The sequence below is a fragment of the Eulemur rufifrons genome, chromosome 8, assembly GCF_041146395.1.
Source record: "Eulemur rufifrons isolate Redbay chromosome 8, OSU_ERuf_1, whole genome shotgun sequence".
NCBI lineage: Eukaryota > Metazoa > Chordata > Mammalia > Primates > Lemuridae > Eulemur > Eulemur rufifrons.
Genome location: NC_090990.1, coordinates 66,292,356 through 66,312,089, shown reverse-complemented (window position 1 = coordinate 66,312,089; position 19,734 = coordinate 66,292,356). Strand labels below are relative to the sequence as shown.

The 19,734-nt window shown below is 34.9% G+C and overlaps 1 protein-coding gene across 1 annotated transcript; it reads right to left on the bottom strand.

Annotated features, from left to right (window-relative positions):
- Positions 1-739: 739 nt before the first annotated feature.
- RPF1 (ribosome production factor 1 homolog) lies at positions 740-19,459 on the bottom strand. The gene is made up of 9 exons (XM_069478140.1): positions 19,232-19,459; positions 17,827-17,883; positions 15,440-15,520; positions 8,656-8,751; positions 7,912-8,065; positions 2,783-2,865; positions 2,175-2,356; positions 1,875-2,001; positions 740-922 (listed from the first exon to the last, which is right to left on the bottom strand). The coding sequence occupies exons 1-9, from the start codon at positions 19,457-19,459 to the stop codon at positions 881-883; spliced, it is 1,050 nt and encodes a 349-aa protein (XP_069334241.1). The 3' UTR covers positions 740-880.
- Between the last annotated feature and the right edge of the window lie 275 nt (positions 19,460-19,734).

The window sequence follows — 19,734 nt, the reverse complement described above, 5'->3', positions numbered from 1 at the left end:
ATGTGATGTTACTGCCATACATTTGCAGGACTGCTAGGGAATTAAAGGTAAGTTGTAAGCCTTTACTCTTAAGGTCAAGAGGAGGCTGTTAAGTTCTACAGTTTCTATCTGTGAGTCATTTACAGGGTTAACTTTGTTTTAATAATAAATATTTCACATAAACTCCTTTGCATAGGAGTATTACCAGTTACCCCTAAAAGTTAGTTGTTTCCTAATAGATGGCTCTCCTAACAAGGATAGTAGTAAAGAAACATATAAGAAAAACTTCAGAACTTGAGACAATGCCTGAATTGAAGCACTATGTGATGAGGTACACGGGAGCCCCCCAAAAAAACCAAAACAAAAGCATCAGGAACTAAATATTAGCTTCAGTAATTTGCAACTTTGCTTCAAGTCCTGGTAATACATTTTGCTTTAATTTTTTTTTTTACCCTTCTGAAAGGCTTAAGGGAATATTAAAACATCCCAGAAACCTGGCCTCCAATTTAAGTTAATACTATGTGCCAGACACTGGGTATCTAAGATTAATCTGGTACAAAGGGTTACCCAGTATTTACCAAGCATTTTATTTCTCTCCAGCTCACATGGTCTATGAAAATGCAAATGGGAAAGTTAATTTGAATCTTGACTCCAACTTAAATTATTCACAATTATCAAAAAAATAACAGAATTAAGTTTTAGGAAACCTAAGCTGTCACCAAAATGACTTTTATTTATATTTGCTATAAAAACATACCATGACATTTGGTAATTTGTCCAGACATGAAAGAAGGTTTATGAAATCAGTAAATACATTTTGAAAAGGTTGTTCTGTTAAAAATAATTTACCAAGTTCAGGATAGTCCTGTTCAGCAAAATCTAATACTATTCTCTCAGCACTTTATAAATGGAATTTTCTTCTACTTGTATCCATTTCCCTGGGCTGAAAATTAGAAGGGGAGGGGAGAAAAGAAAATTAATGAAAAATTCAGGTAAGAGTAAAAATTAACTTCCGTAGATCTTTATAGGTAGCACTAGTGCTGAAAAACTCTGGGTTTGTCTCTGAGACCCTGAATAGTCAGTCTCAGGTCTAATATAAAAGATGTTGGTGGTTACTCTTCTGTGTGTGTGTGATTTTAGAGTAAAAATGTTTAGTACTGCTTACTAGATAGAATGTTTTATAACACTGAGGTTTTCATTTATGACTTTAAAATGATCTCCAAACCTCTATAGCAATAGTTCTCAGGAAACATGCAGTAGAATCATATAATAAACAGATTACTGGGCCCCACCCTCTAAGTTACTGATGGCGTAGGTCTGTGGCCTAAGAATTTCCATTCCTAATAGGTTCCTAGGTGATGGTGTTGGTCCCTCTTTGAGAACCACTGATCTTTAAGATACTTCAAATGAACCAGGGTTAATCACCAATCCCAGATACTGTATCACACATGGTTCTTTCTAGCTTATAGGGAAAGAAATTTAGAAGCATAACTTAAGGTCTAACATGCAAAATTTAGAGCGCATGGTTTCTTTCTTATTCCTTACTTTTTTTTGGCGGTGGTGGTGGGGTAGGGGTTGGGGAGGGAGACAGGGTCTCACTCTGTTGCCCTGGTTGGAGTGCAGTGGCATCATCGTATCAATAGCTCACTGCAACCTCAAACTCCTGGACTTAAGCGATCCTTCTGCCTCAGCTTCCCAAGTAGCTGGGACTACAGGTGCGCACCACCATGCCTGGGTAATTTTTTTCTATTTTTAGTAGAGACAGGGTCTTACTATGTTGCTTAGGCTGGTCTCAAAACTCCTGGCCTCAAGCCGTCCTCTCACCTCGGCTTCCCAAAGTGCTAGGATTAAGGGTACGCAGCCCTTAAATGGTTTTTTAAACAATAAGCACATACCTTATGGACCCATTCATATTCTCCGTACTTAGAATCAAAGGTTCCTTTCTGAAGAGATCTTAATTTTAAGGTAAAACGTGGTCCAAGTTCCTGAATTCCCACTTTCTTTTCACTCCTGAATATGTATCTTTAAAGACAAAAGAGTTAATGAGGAAATTAGTCTGAAAAATATTTAACATGACAGGGTTCAAAAGATAATTTATTTTCCCCTCTATAATACTTGTTACATTAGAAAACAGGTTCATATTGAAACTGTATTTCATGAATGAAGTCAAAATCAAAGGAGTTAAAGTGCCTCACCTATGAAATCTAAAGAAGATATAATCTCGCTGATTATGGAATGTGGCAACCTGCCTTCCAATAAATTGAGGATTATGAGGAAAGAGAGATGCAAACATACGTCCAACTGAGTGACCCAGCCGTGTTGTAAAATTATTCAGAATTATTTCAGGTATGTGTTCTGTGGGGTCCTTACCTCTTCTCTAGAAAACAAAATGAAGAATACCAATAATGAATCAAAGATAACTGGCAAAACAATAACTCAATTCAATTTCAAGTATTAGAATTTATGTGACAAATTTGAAAAATTTAGTTTTCTTTATGACAACTACAGATGGCTTATCAAACCCATGAAATAAGATGTATCTAAAATTATTTTAATATGCAGTGAATGCAACTAAAGGACAGTCCTACTTAGAAAATCAACGTGCTTCATAGTAATGAGGGCTATTGCCTGTAGGCCATAACTGAGAGTCTCACAAGAAAACTGTCAACATTGATAGAATTACTGCTCTAATTAAGAACAGAAATGCCATTACTCAAATCATTTATTTGATCTATAAGAGACAGCATCTACTAATCAAATACTATCAGGGATCAATACCAGTCAAGGAATACGTAAGACCTACCTTAATTTCTTTACGAAGACGAACACTGCTCATTTTAAAATGAGCAGTTGGACCATTTGGCAAGTGACTCAAAATAAGTCCATCTGTTCACAAAGGTTAAGAAAAAGGCATTGAACTCTAATCTAAATCCAGTTGTTTAACTGGTCTTCCATATGTCCAAAGGCCCCTAAAATCTATAGCTAAGTCAAAAGGTCGGGGGGTGCATATACTGCTCTGGGTTAACTTAAGTTTTCCTACCATACCAAAACCTCAAAACACATCAATCAACCCAAATCTTTCAACAAAATTAACTTGGTGTAGTCCTCTTTTTACAATAACAAATAGCTTGTCATCTCCCTCAATAGGGTATCTTGAGGCAACCTAAAGTAGGTGAAAAAAGCTATTTAACTGGCCACTACTCTAGCAGGCATAAGCCAGAATGGGATCCTAGAATAATGTAGCATTGCAAATAGAATATAAGTTTACCTCCATGTTCTGAAATTGTAACCCAGAAGTGCCACCTTTATACATTTATATAGTCACGATATGCTGTCAGCTTTGCATATCATCCTGTAAGACCAGAGACTCCTAAATTCTCTTCATGAAATCAAGGTTACAAGTCTTTCCTCAAGAGATAAGCCCTTACTCTTAGGACTTTGTCATAAATTATGATCAACCAAGTAATTAGTAACCACTTACAATCTACCACAAACAGAATTATGCTAGACACTAAACTGCAAATGAAATGTAAGAACTTTATTACAGTCAGCAGGGTTAGTAGCCCAAGGGCTCTAAAAGCCCTGGGTGCAGCTAACTTAGATTACTATGTACATAACGTTCCTTAAGTCTTTGTAGCACAGCTTGGTTTTAAACTAACCTAGAACACCCTTACTTTTCAATGAATAGTTTTTGGCTGCTGTTCCATGGCATTACAAGCAGGCAGAATTAATGGCAATAAACAGGGCTTTCAATTTATATTATGCTCTTTAAATTAGTTTAAGAAAAGCTTGCAAATGTAACATTCCATCTGAATCAACAACTGACCCTTAAATGGAGGTCAGAATCAGACTGTTTCAAGTCTATCTGCACACATGAGTTTTACAAAACAGATGTTGCTATCTTTTTATAATGTCACCAACACTCTCATTCATCCAGATTAGAATTTATGGTTATCTTCAACTTCCCCCTCTCCCACCAAATCTTACTGCTTTTACCCTTACAGTTCTTCACTTCAACAGCCTCCTCTTTACCCTGTTATTGTCTCTATTGAGGTCCTTGTGCTTTCCCACCTAGATTATTAAAACAGTATTTGACTTCCTCTCTCTCACCATTTCAAGTACATCTTCTAATAGACTGTAAATCAAGTCTGGATTTAGGCCTTGGTTCTATAAGTAATCAGCTATGGGCCTATGTCATTGTATCTGTACCATAGTTTCTCATGTGCTTAGTGAAAAACTAGGTAACTTCACAGTCTTGACAGCTGTTGCTAATTTCACACTACTGTATCATCACAGACTCGTCTACAGAATCAAGACATCAGTACGACATTCATAAGTGGATACAAACTTCCCTATGTTCCCTACACCCCCACCAAAGCTGTTCCCTAATTGGTAAATACTCACACAATCTTATATATTACATATGTTTATCCTATCGTGCATTTTTTGCTCATGCTATTTCAAATACCTGTGGTATTTCACTCATCCATTAAGGCCCACTTCAAATGTTACCTCTACTTACAGTCAGAATTAAGCTCTAAATATTTTAAGCTCTCACTGTTACTTACCAAAGAAAGCACTGGTTGCTTATTTGAGTTATAGTCATGAAAATGCCTTTCTTCCCAACTAATCCATTAACCCTTAGATCTGTTTCTGACAGATACTAGTGACTACCACATTGCAGATTATCAGCAAACATTTGAATTCTTTCCCTTCTATATTTAAAGATTCACCACGGGTTCAACTTAATGAAGTACAGCCAAAAGTATCTTTTTCTTAAACTTACTAAGGGACTAGGCGATGTAAAAGTCATTTCTTCCAACCCAAATGAAGTCTTGAATCCTTTCTAGAACATTCCCACTAAACTGTGGTTTGTGTCAAAAGCAAAGCACAAAAGCCAAACTATCAGTTTCTAAGTACCTTCCCTTCCTGAGTACCTGCACTGCGCAAGAAGCTTTATTTCTATTATTACTAACTCCTAACATAAATCATGCAAAACAAGAGTCATTATGCCTATTTCAGTAATGAGGAAGAGGATGAGGAGGGACAAGGAGATTAGCTGAACTCCCAGACCTAGGCGACAGGAGATTGTCTGGAGTGGGGCTGCACTCATGCACAAGCCCTTGGTGGGCAGCTGCCCACATTTGGAAATGTATAGAGGCAGTTTGTTTGTCAGGATGACTGAGGCATCAGTGGTATTTAGTGCCGAAGGCCAGGAATGCAAAACATCTTACAAGCTGCCTAGAGTATAGCAGCAAGAATTACCCTACCTCAAATGCCAAACAGTTCTCCATTTAGAGATAACAAACAGAGGATGTAGGTCTGTACAGATAAAGCTTCCATGCTTCCCACTATAGCACATTTATTAAAATGCCTACTGCATGCTGTGCATGATGCCTTAGAAACATACATTTTGTGATTGTTGTGAGAACCCTAAAGATAGGTATTACTTCCTGTATTTAAAAAATGAGGAAACTGAGTGGGTAAGAAACTTGACTAATGTCACAAAACTTGCAAATACTGGAGTCTGTATTTGACATCATATCTACCCTGATCCAAAGCCACTAGACCACAGTTTAAACAGTTGACAAAATTCTTTAGAATTAGTCAAAACTGCATATACCTATAACTTTTCACCATTCTCTTTCACAGAGTAGCCTTTCCAATATCTTTAGACAGCTGTCATGTACCAGAGTCTAGCTTCCCACAGGCTGAGTCCTCAGTTTTTTCAACTTTTCCCCAAGTGTCTGCTTTAGGAGTCATGATTTATTATTCCTGAGCCCATGTTAAATCTCTAGGAATCACCATTATTTCTTTAAGGCTCCTGTAGACTGTTCTTCCTTGAAGCAGCCTACATTTTCTGTCTGGATCATGGCAAAGATAAATCTGTAGTACTCTTTCCTCCCTCCTTCCTTTAAAAACTCTAACTCCGTTTGCCTATCTCATATCTTCCTCAAAGAATAACAATTTGCTCAGGTATTTTTTGAAGCCAGGATATCTGACCTCCTTAAGAATTTCTTGGCCTTATCTTACAATCTCTTTATCCAAGATGGACTTCCAACCCCCTTAACAATGTCCTTATTTGAAGATCATTTTCTGTTAACAGAGAAGACAAAAGCAAAATAAGTCTTCTGTTTTCCTAGTTTCCTTCACCAATACTTTGCCATCAGCTGCCTCACTAGACTTCAATCAGAAAAGATCAAGTATCTCTGAAATTATAAAACTCAACATCTAGGAAGGATTATACTTACAAAAATTCTATTCATTAAGACTTTTAGAAACTATCTACTGTATAATTCTATATCCTCAAATTATAATCTTGGGAAGACATAGACATGTAGTTTCAAACTTGGATTAACTTACTTAATTAGCATAGTTATTTCTTTAATATAAATCAGGTCTGTGTACTGATGGTACCATAGTTACCTGACAGTTAACTTACCCTATAATGTGTCCAATATGTTAAACAGAAAACTATTAATATATTTTGGGTAAACAGACAATATAATTCTACAAAGAAAACACAATGTAAGCTTTTTGAAGGCAACAGATGATATTAATGTGAAATTTGTGTGCCTTTATAAAATACTTCAGTTAAACAAGGACAGAACGTTTATTGAATGATAAATGCCTGCTTCTTAGCAAAGAGTTATTAGTAGCCTTAAAATGATGACAGTATTTTTAATAACTGCCAAAAATAGAAAGAGAGGAAATCAGATCTTGCCACTTTATTTTTGGGGGCAGTTTTTTTAAAAAGGCAGCAACTACCTTAAAAAATAGATCTTTTCTGGAATAGTTAGTATTCAAGAGATTTTAGTTATTTTGGTACATTAACCTGGTTAAGCTGAATTATAATATGGTCAACAATCCACATTACAAAGCTAGTTTTAATCTATTTTAGTTTCTAGAAAGCTACTAATACAAGTGGATGAAGTAACTTTTTAAAGTTATACTAAAAACAATAAAAGCTATAAAAGTTATCCAGAATTTTAAAAAACAGCCTTTCCAACCATTCATTTGAAAAGAACAGTGTTCATTGATATTAAAGAGAAAATAATGTCCTGGCAGCAGCACAGAGTCTTCTATTTTTTGTAAATCCTTAATAGTTTTATTTTAATAATTTGACTCATTCAATTGGTCATCTTTAAAGTTACTGAATTCATAGCTACTATTCAATAAATAAGTAAAACAATAGTTAACAAAAATAAACCTGGACATCCTTTATATGATCTCTTATTTTAAAACAGGAGAAAATACTATGGGTTGAGGTGACATATTCACCTCAGATCTGAGACTCCCAGAAAAAGGTTTAGATTGGAACAAATACATAATACAGGCTCAAATCTCTACCTCAAAAACATAATCCTGTGATACCACCTCTGGCAATGTAAAATCTAGCCATACCACATTCTATGCAGATCCCCAACTGGGTCACCTGTTTCATGCCTCTGTCTTTGTGAATGTCATCCCTCTGCACTGAGCATCCTTCCTCTGCCTTATTCACTCTCATCCGGCTAGAGCCAATGTAAGCACCTCTTTCTCTGTGAAGTCTTTTCTCCCTGATAGCCCCAGAGTTTACCCGGCACAGGGTTTCTACTTATTTTGTATTTATTTCTTTAATTGTCCATCTACACTATATTTTGTTAGTTTACATGTCTATTCCAACTATGAATTACCTGAAGGTTGTCTCATTTTATCTCTGAATCTTTTAGTAAGGATTAAAACAATGTCTTAGCATGTGCTTGATCAATGTTTGCTGAAAATAAAGGAAAAATCAGTTTACAGAATTTTGGTTAGAGATATATAATTTTTTGGCCAAAAAAAAATTATTTTCTGAAAGTTATAGGGAATATTTCCTTGTTTTTTAAAATATATTTTAAAAGGTAGTGAGGAAGGGAACAGGAAAATTGCCTTAAAAAAACCAAAGGATACTTGGAGTTTTACGATCTTCATTAATAACAATCAGATCTGTGAAATCTCTTGAGATGCACTGTGGAATAATTTTTTTCAGAGCCAGTCCTCTTCTGTAATAAACATGTGAATTTGGTATAACTGTAGAGAGCTGTTCACAGAGTCGTACTGTTCTCTGTAAAACAAAGTAACAAAAATTCTCAAAAGTAAAAATAAAAATTTTATGTGGTATATATTCATAAGGAAAGAAATAATGATTATTATAAGATAGTGTTATTAATAGAAAGCAACACTGGGGAAAGAATGAAATCTGAACAGTGTTTCATCTTTTCTCAAAGACTGATCATCCTAAAGCAGTTCTCAATAGGAGATGATTTTGCTTCACCAGGGGACATTTGGAAATGTCTGGAGACATTTTTGATGGTTGATTGGTGGTGGTGGTGGTGGTGGTGGTGTGTGGTTGTTACTGGCATCTAATGGATAGAGGCCAGGGATGCTGCTGAACATCTGAGAATGATTAACAGGATAGCTTACCATATCCAGGAATTATCCAGTCCAAAATGTTAATAGTGCTGAGATTGAAAAACCCTATTCTGAAGAACTATACTTAGTGAATGTACATAATATCACCAGCACTACATTTTATTTAGCTTACTCACAGGCATTATCTAGGGCAAGTAACTAACTCTTCTGAACAGAGTACTTTAAACAGAAGTAATATAAGAAAATTAAGAATTCAAGAACTATACTAATTGACATGTTTACCCCATGAGGCCTATCTGATGTTGTGATGAGAATCTTGGGAGAAGTCTGCCTGTTGAAGTAAGAAGCAAATTCATCTGTAGCTTCATCATAAGCAACCTGAGAACAGAAAAGAGAGATAATTTTACATAAAACAAATAATCTTCTGGGCCAAAATTTTAAAAGTAGTTTCAGTAGTACTATTGGACACTGACTACCTAGCTGATAAGGGACTTAAAGAAGGACTAGGAAGGATTGACATTAATGGCAATACAAAGAAGTTGGGTGCTTTTCCCTTTGTAGAATACAAGTATAGAAGTGAATAAATTTGTCAAAAATCGTTTCAGGGCACAAACTGAAATGTGCTCATTTTTGAGCTACTTTCATTTTCCCCATCACCTTACTTGGTGAAAACAATAACTTTACCAACTCCAGGGCTAAAGGTAGGTAAGAACCAGCAGTCGTGGATTCAGAAGTGGCAGGCTAGATCAGGAATGGGGGAGGGAGGGAATTGGTGGTGGTAGGGGGTGTGTGCAAACCCACAGCTTTGCTAGTCCAATGCTGCAGATCCAGTTCAAGGTTAGTATGGACCAGCCAGAAATTTAAAGGAATGCTCTGGAAGTGAAAAAGCCATAGAGTGGCTGAGATAATCTCCACAAATCCCTGACTGACAGCTAACCTTACACACGTGTGGGGGAAGAACTCAGTGACCACTGAAAGGCAAGGGAGACTTGAGAACTGGCTGCAACCTTGAATGTATTCCTCAACCCACAAACAGCTCAGATGGCAGAAGGTATGTATGTTTTAGGGGCTGCTCAAGGTGTCTCAACACAACCTCTGCCTAATCACTGGTTGACCATTAAGCCACACAAACACAGAGGCACTCCCTAGGAAAACAGGTTAAAAATAACAAAAACAAAACAAAAAAAACCTGAGCAGAGACACAGAGCTACTATGGGGTAGACAGATTCTACAGTTTAAGTCCAGGCAAATTACTAAAATAAAAAACCAACAGTCCTTACAAAACAGAATCCAGAGTTACTGCAATATATTGTCTAAAATGTCTAGTCTTCAACCAAAGAATTATCAGATATGCAAAGAAATGAGAGTATGACTCATAATCAGAAAAAAGCAGTCAACAGTAACTGACTCTGAGTGGGTTCAGATGTCAAATTTAGCAGACTTCAAAGCCACTATAATAAATATATCCAAGGATTTAAAGGAAAACACAGGCTTATGGCAGATCTGAAATGGCAGATCAATGAATTTGAAAACAGATTAATAAATATTATCCAATCTGAAGAAGATATAGAGAAAACAATCATAGAAAATGGAGCAAAGCTGGGAAACTCATAGGACAATGTCAAATGTTTCTCTAATATGTGTAAAGGGAGTCCCAGAAGGAGAGGAGAGAAAGACAGGGGGGAAAAATTGAAGAAATAAGGGCTGAAAAACCCCAAATATGATGAAAAACATTTATTTACAGATCTAAGAAGCTCTATAAATCACAAGTAGGATAAAAAGAAAGAATACCTAAATGCATCAAAGCCAAACTGCTAAAAGCCAAAGATAGACAATTTTGAAGGAAATAAGAGAAAGTATAGGAAATGATGATTAGTGGAAATAATAAAGGTTAAAATGCAATGAAATGATATGATCAGAGTACTAAAAGAAAGAAAGGTCAAGAAGAATTTTACATCCTGCAAAATTATCTTTTAAAAAGGAAGGCAAAATAAGTACACTTTCAGATAAACAAAAACTGAGATTATTAGCTGCAATTAAATTTGCTATACCTTGATTTCACCACAATGCAATATACCAATGTAGCAAAACTGCACTTGTACGTCATGCATATATACAAATAAGAAATAAATGAAAAAAATCTGCTATAAAAACAAATATAATACCTAAAGAAACTCCTACAAGCTGAAAGAAAATGACACCAGATGGTAACTCAGATCCAGAGGATGGAGAAAAGAACACTGTAAATGGTAAATATGTGGATAAACATAAAAGACTGTGTGTGCGCGCGTGCGTATGTGTATGTGTATGTACACTGTTAATTTCTTTTAAAAACATGAGATTGTTTAAAGCAGTAATTACACTGGGTTTATAACATAGACAGATGTAGTATATATGACATTAACAGCACAAACAAGAGTGGGGGAAATGAAACTATACTAGTACAAACTTGCTACATTTTACCAGAATTGTGTGAGCATTTATTTGAAGTAGACTGTAATAAATTGAAGATGTATGTTGTAATTCCTAGAGCAACTAAGAAAAATAAAGCTTAAAAAATCAAGAGGAATTAAAATGCCATACTAGAAAAATATCTAATACAAAAGAAATCAAAGATGAACAGACAAAAAAAAAGATGTAAGAAATTTTGAGAGAAAAAGCCAAATGGTAGATGTAAATTGAACTACATCAATAAATAACATTAGATGTTAATTGTCAGACTAAATAAAAACAAGATTCAACCATCTGCTGTCTATTAGTGACACACTTTTTAAGTGGTTATATGTATATTAGACAAAATACATATTAAGAACACATACTGCTAGATGAGACATTTTAGATTGGATTAAGGGGCAATATATCAGGAAGATGTAATTATATATAACAATATAATTATAATTGTATATGCACTAAACAAAAGAACTCCTAAAAGACGTGAAGCAAAAACTGAAAGGAATGGAAAAAACTGACAATTCAACAAGTGCACATGAATATTTCAATACTCCTCTCTCAGTAACTGATAATAACTAAATAGAATTGCAGAAAGAATACAGAATACTGTCAGCCAACTTGAACCAACTCTCACTTACATAACCCCATCTCAAAACAGCAAAATACACGCTTTGAAGGGCTTCATAGAACATTCTCCACAGCAGACCATATACTAGAACATAAAAGTCTCTTTAATTGAAAAGGACTGATAATAAAGTATGCTCCACAACCACAACATCAAATTAGAAATCAACAGCAAGAAAGAAACCTGGAAAATCCTCAAATATTTGGAAATTAAACAACATACTTAATAACTGATAAGCCAAGGAAGAAATCACAGGAGAAATAAGAAAATATCTTGAACAGATTGGAAAACGAAAATACACAAAAAAATCAAAACTCATGTGCTGTGGTTAAAGCAGTGCTTAAGGAGACAACCAGCACTTTAAATGCTTATGTTCAAAAGAATGAAAAAGTTCCATCTAGGAAAAAAAGCTGAGGGCGGGGTGGAAAGAGCAAATGAAACCCAAGGTAAGCAGAAGAAAAACATTATAAAGATTGGGGGAAAACTAATGAAATAAAAAAATACAACAAGCAAAAAAACTACTTAAGTTACAAAAAGAAATCAACAAATCTTCCTTGAAAAGAGATACTCACATTTAAGCAATAATAAAAGCAACACATTTTAAAATTTGTGGGATACACCAAAAGTGGTACTTTGAAGGATTTTGTGGCCTTAACTGTTCATATTAGAAAAGATAAAAAAGATAAAAAATGAGCAAATCAATACATAAAAACAATAAACTCAAAGAAAGTAGAAGGAAATAATAAAGATAAAAGGAGATATAAATGAATTACAAAACAAAGATTTGATAGAATCAAAGAAAAAAGTACTTTGAAAAGACTAACAAAATATAATAGATAACATCTCTGGTGAAAACTGATTAAGAGAAAAAGCCCAAATAAATAATACTAGGAATGAAAAGGGGACATTACTATAGTCTCACCCATGAACACAGATATACATTAATTCTAACCAAAGTATTAACAAACCAAAATAATGTGTAAAAAAAAAAGATAAAACATTATAACCAAATTGGGTTTATCTCAAGAATGCAGAAGAGATTTAACATTAGAAAATCCATAAAGGTCATTTACTACATTAATGCGATAAAGGAGAAAAACCACATTAGCATCTCAATATTTGCAGAAAAAACAAAAACATCTGATAATATTCTACAGTAATTCATGATAAAACAAAATAAAAAATAGCATAATAAGAATAAATAGAATTTCCTTAACTTACATGAAGAATCTATCACTAGTGACACAAAACGTTAATGATTATATATTAGAAGTATTCTTTTTAAAATCAAAACATGGCAAACATGTCACTACTGCTTTTTCTATTTATTTGACATTATGCTGGAGGTTCTAATCAGTACGAAAGTGGGGTAAAGAATAAACTGTTAGTGGATTGAAATAAGAAAGCTATCATTCAAAGAAATGATTATCTAAACAGAAAAATGAAAACAATATTCAAATTATTAGAAATGAATTTAGGTAAGCTACTAGTTAGAATATCATTACCCCAAAACTGTGCTGCTTTCATTATCGCTTAAATGTGAATATCTCTTTTAATGGAATATTTGTCTATTTCTTTTTGTAAGCTTCCTAACTAGTCTGCTTACATCTCCAATTATAACACATTCTCAGTACGGCAGCCAATTATTTTTATGATCACATTCTTCTATTCAAAACCATCCAGTGGTTCCTCATTCTACTCAGTATAAAACCAAAGTCCTCACAATGGCCAAAAAAGTCACTGATCTGGTCTTTCCCTTTCCCCATACTTTCCTAGCACCTCTTCTACAATCCTCCCCCTTGCTTGGTTAATTTCAGTCACAATTGGCCTCCATGCTATTTTTCAAAAGCTTATTAAGCACACTCCTGCCTTAGAGTTTCTGCACTGGGTGGTCCCTCATCCTGGAGTTCTTTTTGCCCAAAGATGGCTAACTTCCTCACATCCTTCAAGTCTTTGCTAAAAGGTCATCTTCTCAACGAAGCCTCCTTGACTATCCTATAAAAGATCACAATCCTACCCAACAGAAAAACCAGTGGGAGACACAAACAATTGATAAGGGGGGAAAAAAGGATATGAAAAGATGTTCAACCTCATTCAAAACAAGAAAACTGTAAATTAAAACTACATTGAGATACAACTGCTCACCTATTGGGCTGAAAACAATTATTTGTAATTGCAAAATCTTGAGTGAAAATTTGAGGAGTAACAATCGTTTACATAATTTCAAAGTATATTCCCTCAAAATAGTTATTAATTACAAAGGGATCTGAAAATCTGAAATCTGAAATGCTCCAAAATTCAAAATTTTTTGAGCACTGACATGATACCACAAGTGGAAAATTCCACACCTAACTTCCTGTGATGAGTCACAATCAGAGCTTTGTTTCATGCACAAAATTTATTAAAAATATCACATTGCCTGAATTACCTTCAGGCAATGTGTACAAGGTGTACATGAAAACATAAATAAATTTCATGTTTAGACTTGCATCCCATCCCCAAAATACCTCATTCTGAAAAAATTCAAAATCCAAAACACTTTTGGTCCCAAGCATTTTGGATAAGGGATACTTAACCTGCATACCTGTCAAAAGTACATAAACTAAATATAATCAGAGGAAACATCAGATAAACTCATATTAAGGTACATTCTACAGAATATCTGACTTGTACTCTTCAAAAAATCTCAATGTCATAAAAGTAAACATTGACTAAGGGAAGACTTGGTCCGAATTAAAGAAGGTTAAAGAGTTATTACAATGGAATATATGACCTGGGACTTTTCTTATGCTAAAAAAGACATTGGGACAACTGGTAACATCTGATAAGATCTACAGACTAGACGATAATATTCTATAAACGTTAATTGTCTGATTTTGATAACTGTGCTATACTTATAAAAAAATGTGTTTCTAGGTAAAACACACTCAAGTATATAAGAATAAAGGGCATCATGTCTGCCACTTACTGTCAAGAATTTCAGAGGTAATATTTAGGAAATTTGGGTGAAGGGTATACACAATTCCTACTTTTCTACTAAGTCTGAAATTATGTCAAAATAAATAAAATTAAAATGCATATTCATACACACATAGCCACACCCAAAAACATAAAAGGGTATACATAAAACTGTAAACCCTCTCTCTTTCTACTCCAGGTAGTCCTGAATCTTTTCTACTATTTTACTTTAGTAGTCTATCATCTGCTAATATTTATCTCTTTATTTATTTTATTATGTTTATTGTTTGTCTCCTCAGAATGTAAGCTTTGAGTGGGCAAAAAGAGTGTGTGTGTATGTGTGAGTGTGATAGAGTATTTTGTGCATTAATGGATCCCAAGTCCCTTAAACAGATAGCAGGCAAACATTTGCTGAAAGACTGACAGACTGAATCAGTGAATGACTACATACACCAGGAGATATGTGAAAGAATGTTGATAATAACATCACTGTTTGAAAGCAAGCAAACATTACAAAACCAAGTTTCCTTTAAAAAAATTTAAAAAAATACACAAAGTATTTAAACCTTGATTCTTTCACTGTACTGTTGCAAACTATTTAAATAGAACATGCAAAGTGGAAGATCTTGAAATGAATAGTTTTATGAAGATACAAAAAATATCATCAATGTTATCCTCAGGTATCAAAATGTCTAACAAATACTACAAAAGTCTATAATATGAGGAATTCTTTTAAAATATTAAAAGTACTATTCAGAGATTAAATGATAAATTTACTGCATTTTTCTATAGCATTATTGGGAAGTTCAATTATGAAATAATCTAATGGAACAATTATCTCGACTATGAAACAATCACAAATAAATCATAAAATTTAATTATGAAATAATCTACCAAATAATAGGATAATATGTCAACATGGTAGCTAATAACTCCATTATACAACTTCACCAGGGGGCATTTTAAATTAAACATCAACACATAATTTATCAAGTGTGATCATTCAAATTCATTTATGACTTCTAACATTACCTCTTCATCATTAGGGTCTACTATGGTTTCATCATACACTCGCTGGTTATCAATGGTCTTGGGTATAGGCTTTGGTGGAGCCTAAATATAAGAGAAAGGATTACATTTAGAAGCATTTTACATTAATTAGTTTACATTATGGTTGGAGTAAAATTAACGGAAATCTACAAATAACCCAAAAATTCAATCTGTTCCTCTTATCAACCCACTGCTATTGCTACATAAATCTTAATAACAATACTGAATAAGAGGCTTTTTAACAATCTAAGTAGAGACACACACATACTAATAGAATTGCTAAAAAGCAATGCAATAGTTTAAAACGGGAGAGATGTAACAGAAGAAATAGGAGTCACAATTACTACTAATGAGAAAAATATCAAACCGTATTTAAAAAAAAATTACACAAGTACCATGTATGTGACTTTGTTTCACTATGTCCGGAAAGCTATTCAGAAATATGTAACAATTCTCAGGTTGGGGTAGGTAACAACAAAAAATTAAAAAAATTAAAAAAATAAAGAAATATATAACAAAAGTCTATCCACTGACCTAGTAATTCTACTTTGGGGGATTTATGGTAAGGAATGTTAAAGAGGGGAAAATTTATACAAAGAAATAAGTAATAATACTATTCGTAATGCAAAGAAACAGGGCAAAGTCCCACAACACGGTACACACATTATGGCATGTCAAGATTTGTGGAATACTGTTAGAATCAGCAATCATGCATACTCAGCTTAGATCCAAAAATTGTATAAATGAACTGTTAAGGAGCAGGAACACAGAATTATAAGAACACACTAACTAAAAGTAATTCAATATATATATATATATATACTAGCAGAGATATGAAGAAGATATAAGCTGATAAACTATTTTGGATTTAATTTTTCTATTACTGTATGAAATAAATATTAATTTTTAAGTAATTTTTTAAACAAGGCAGTTATAGGAAGTCATCTTTCAGTCCAAAAATAAGAATGGTAATATTTTCAAATGGTGATCAGCATATAAATTTGCTATAATTGACTGATTATTGAAGAGTTTTAAAGAGGCTAACATTAGTTGACACATCAGGATTTTGCAGTTAAAACAGTCTAATATTGACAATTTCAAATGGTTTAACCCAATACTATTAAAAGAATGCATGAAAAAGTAGAGTATTTAGTTTGTATACAATCTTTGTTTGTATTTTTTCCCTTCCTCAAGCACCCTATCCTTATTTGGTACCTTTATCTTAAGAGATGGGAGTGTGGAGAGTTGTATATTTTTACAATTTTGCAACTATAAATCATAACTTATGAGTAACTATAAATAAAATTAAATGCAAATAACTTATCTGTGCAATAATCTAGGAGTATTTAATAGTTCTTTTTAAGTTTTTCAATAGAAGGATGGGCACAGTAGCTCACACCTGTAATCCTAGCACTTTGGAAGGCCAAGGTGGGAGGATTGCTTTAGGTCAGGTTTCGAGACCAGCCTGAGCAACATAGTAAGACCGTGTCTCTACAAAAAAATGGAAAAATTAGCTGGGTGTCACAGTGGTGTGCACTTGTAGTTCCAGCTACTTTGGGAGGCTGAGGCAGGAGGATCCCTTGAGCCCAGGAGTTTGAGGTTGCAGTAAGCTATGATGATGCCACTGCACCCTGGGCAACAAAGCAAGACCCTGTTTCCAAAATAAAAAAAAGTTTTTCAATAGATTTCACTTCTTACCAATACCATAAAAATAGCCAACTCCTTTTTTGATGCATTCTCTGTTCTTTTCTTTGCTATAATCCATCCAAGTGTCTCACCCTCCTCCCACTCCCCATTCTCACTCTTCGTAGGCTCATTCTCACTCTCCACAGCTCTCATTCTTACATACACATACCTCTATCCTACTCCAGAAGAGGCTCTGTCCTGCTTTTCCCCAGCCTTGCTTGATAAAGAGCCTTTGCTTCAACTCACAAGAGCTCCTGCTCCAGGCCTAACTTGGGAAGCTTCCCCATTCCCAAAGTCAGGGAGAGGTTTCTCTGCCTCTCAAACATGTAAAGTTACATGCATAACACCACCACTGTGTTTATTGTTTAAGTACACAACCATACAGAGTAAAGGTAAAAAATAAATGCATAGAAAAAAATAAACAACAGTTTCACATGAATGGTTATCTCTGGAAGTAAAAGCAGTCAGGAAGAAGCAGACATGGGGCTTATAACACTATCTGCTAATGCATTATTTCTTAAGCTGGGTAAAAGATAGTAAGGGTTTTGTTATATTATTTTTGTAGGTTTTTATACATATGAAATATTGCATAATAAAATTTTAAAAGAAAGTAATTCAATGTAAATATCAGGACACATTCCTTAATATAAGATACAAAGAAGATGGCTAAAAATTTTACTTACCTTATCACCAAGAGCCTCTCTCTCTTTTTTAAGCCTTTTCTTAGCTGCCAACTTTTCCTAAAGGGTTAAAGAAGGAATATTGAAAAACTATGAGTTATATCACAAATACATAATAAAACTACAAATTACTAATGCTATGAATATTTAAACTGGGCAATCCTTGTAATCTTTTAAAAATCTGGACATAGGTTTTTATACCTAAATTACTGTAAGCCAAATAAACTGGCCAATGAATCAGATTTCTTCAACAAAGATCTTACCCCTTCAAAAAATCTAAATTGGCCAGGTTGAGCATTAAATTTCACTAGCTTTATCTTTTACTACAAAGCCCCAAATTAATGAAAGTGCAAAATGTGTATCTAAACAAGTTAACAGGCTTTGTTGTGTTGTTTGCCTAACCAGTTGCATCTTAAAGATGACCATGGTTATGCTGATTGCTTCTCTTGAAAAGCACTAAAAATAAGGAGAAATATAAGGAGTTTTCAAGTTGTTTCCAATAAAACTGTCTCTATTTATCCCCACATTTTATAATCAAAATATGCGTTTAGAACTAGTAAGAACTTAAAAGGTTGGTTAGGATTATTCAATGATCAATCTACATTTTCTGGAGATTTCTAGACAGAATGCTAAGCACACAATAGAAAATAAATATTATTTTTTTCCAGTACCTACTGACCCTCACTCCATCAAGTCTCAGATTAAAAATCATAGCCCCAAGAAGTCTTCTAGGACATCCCTCCCCCATACTTGCACACCAGAATAGGTCAGATATCCTTTGTATGGACTCCAATAGCACCTTGGCAGGATGATGAAAAAGCATCAGTCCTGGGCCTCAAAAAGGATAGTAAGAGGACGCAGGCAAATAAAAAGAATATTATGTGAGAACTTCTATGTTGTGCAAGAATAAGCAAATGCTTTCTTCCAATTGCAATTTAACCACAAATTGAGAACTGGAACCTTGGTATGTCGTTTAAGTTTCAGTTTATGCTTACCTCCCGACCAGTATGAGAATAAGGCTGAAGAGCACAAATACAACTACTAGAAACTTTTACAGTACTAATTTTGTTAAGAGTTGCTTCAGGAATCAGAGAAGCGATATTTTGGATTTATTATGTATTACCTATATAAGACCAACGATAGGTAGACTGGCCAAAGTGGGGACCTTTTAGGCGAATAAGGGGTAATCTTAACTATCAGGAGAGCAGGACTTCTGGCTTTAAGAGTTTTCAAGGAAGGGGACCCTCCACGTTGTCGCTCAGGCAAAAGGCTGAACAGGGCAAGGGGCGGCGTCACCCTTGCGTAAAACCACCGCAAGCACTTTGAGCCCCACGGACAACCACATTTGTGCGCCCCTTTGCCAAGTGCGAACCACCCCGCGCATGCGCCCAACCTCCTCTTCGCTTACCTTTCGCTGCTGCTGTTTCCACCGCGTGAACATTAAGTGTCGCCGCTGTTTGTTCTTAATCTCCGAAATGCTGAAGCCTGGGGGAAAGGCAGCCGTTTTCGGGGGTTGGACTCCGCTTTCTGTCGCCTCATGCTCAGCCACTGCAGCCTCCTGAAGTTCTTCGGTAGCGGCTTTCCGTTTCAGGCTTTTCTTCCCGCTGCCGCCGCTCTTATCCCCGGACTTCGCCATGGTGCTGCTCCTTGCGTCTGTACGGAAACGGAAATAGCCTTCACCTCTGACACCTTCCTTAAGCTTTTACTTCCGGGGTCGCGAAGTTCTTACGCTGTGGACAGATTAATGAGTTTTAGCCAGTTAGAAGGAGGTAAAACCGAAGCTTGAGGGAAGGTTAGGCGGCTTGCCCAGTTGTATGAACAGTGAAATGAGTTCTAAGACTCACAGCATCTGCTAAGAGCCCAGCCCTCAAAATTATGGAACAAAAGAATTCTTGCCCCATTTAGCATACA

What these genes read in the sequence shown, in the direction of transcription:
- RPF1 (XM_069478140.1), bottom strand. Translation starts at nt 19,459, where the DNA reads ATGGCGAAGTCCGGGGATAAGAGCGGCGGCAGCGGGAAGAAAAGCCTG. An exon ending in GGAAACAGCAGCAGCGAAAG is followed by an intron (nt 17,884 to 19,231) that starts GTAAGCGAAGAG and finishes TTAACCCTTTAG; the next exon opens with GAAAAGTTGGCAGCTAAGAA. An exon ending in TGAAGATCGTAAAACTCCAA is followed by an intron (nt 2,866 to 7,911) that starts GTATCCTTTGGT and finishes CTTTGTGAACAG; the next exon opens with ATGGACTTATTTTGAGTCAC.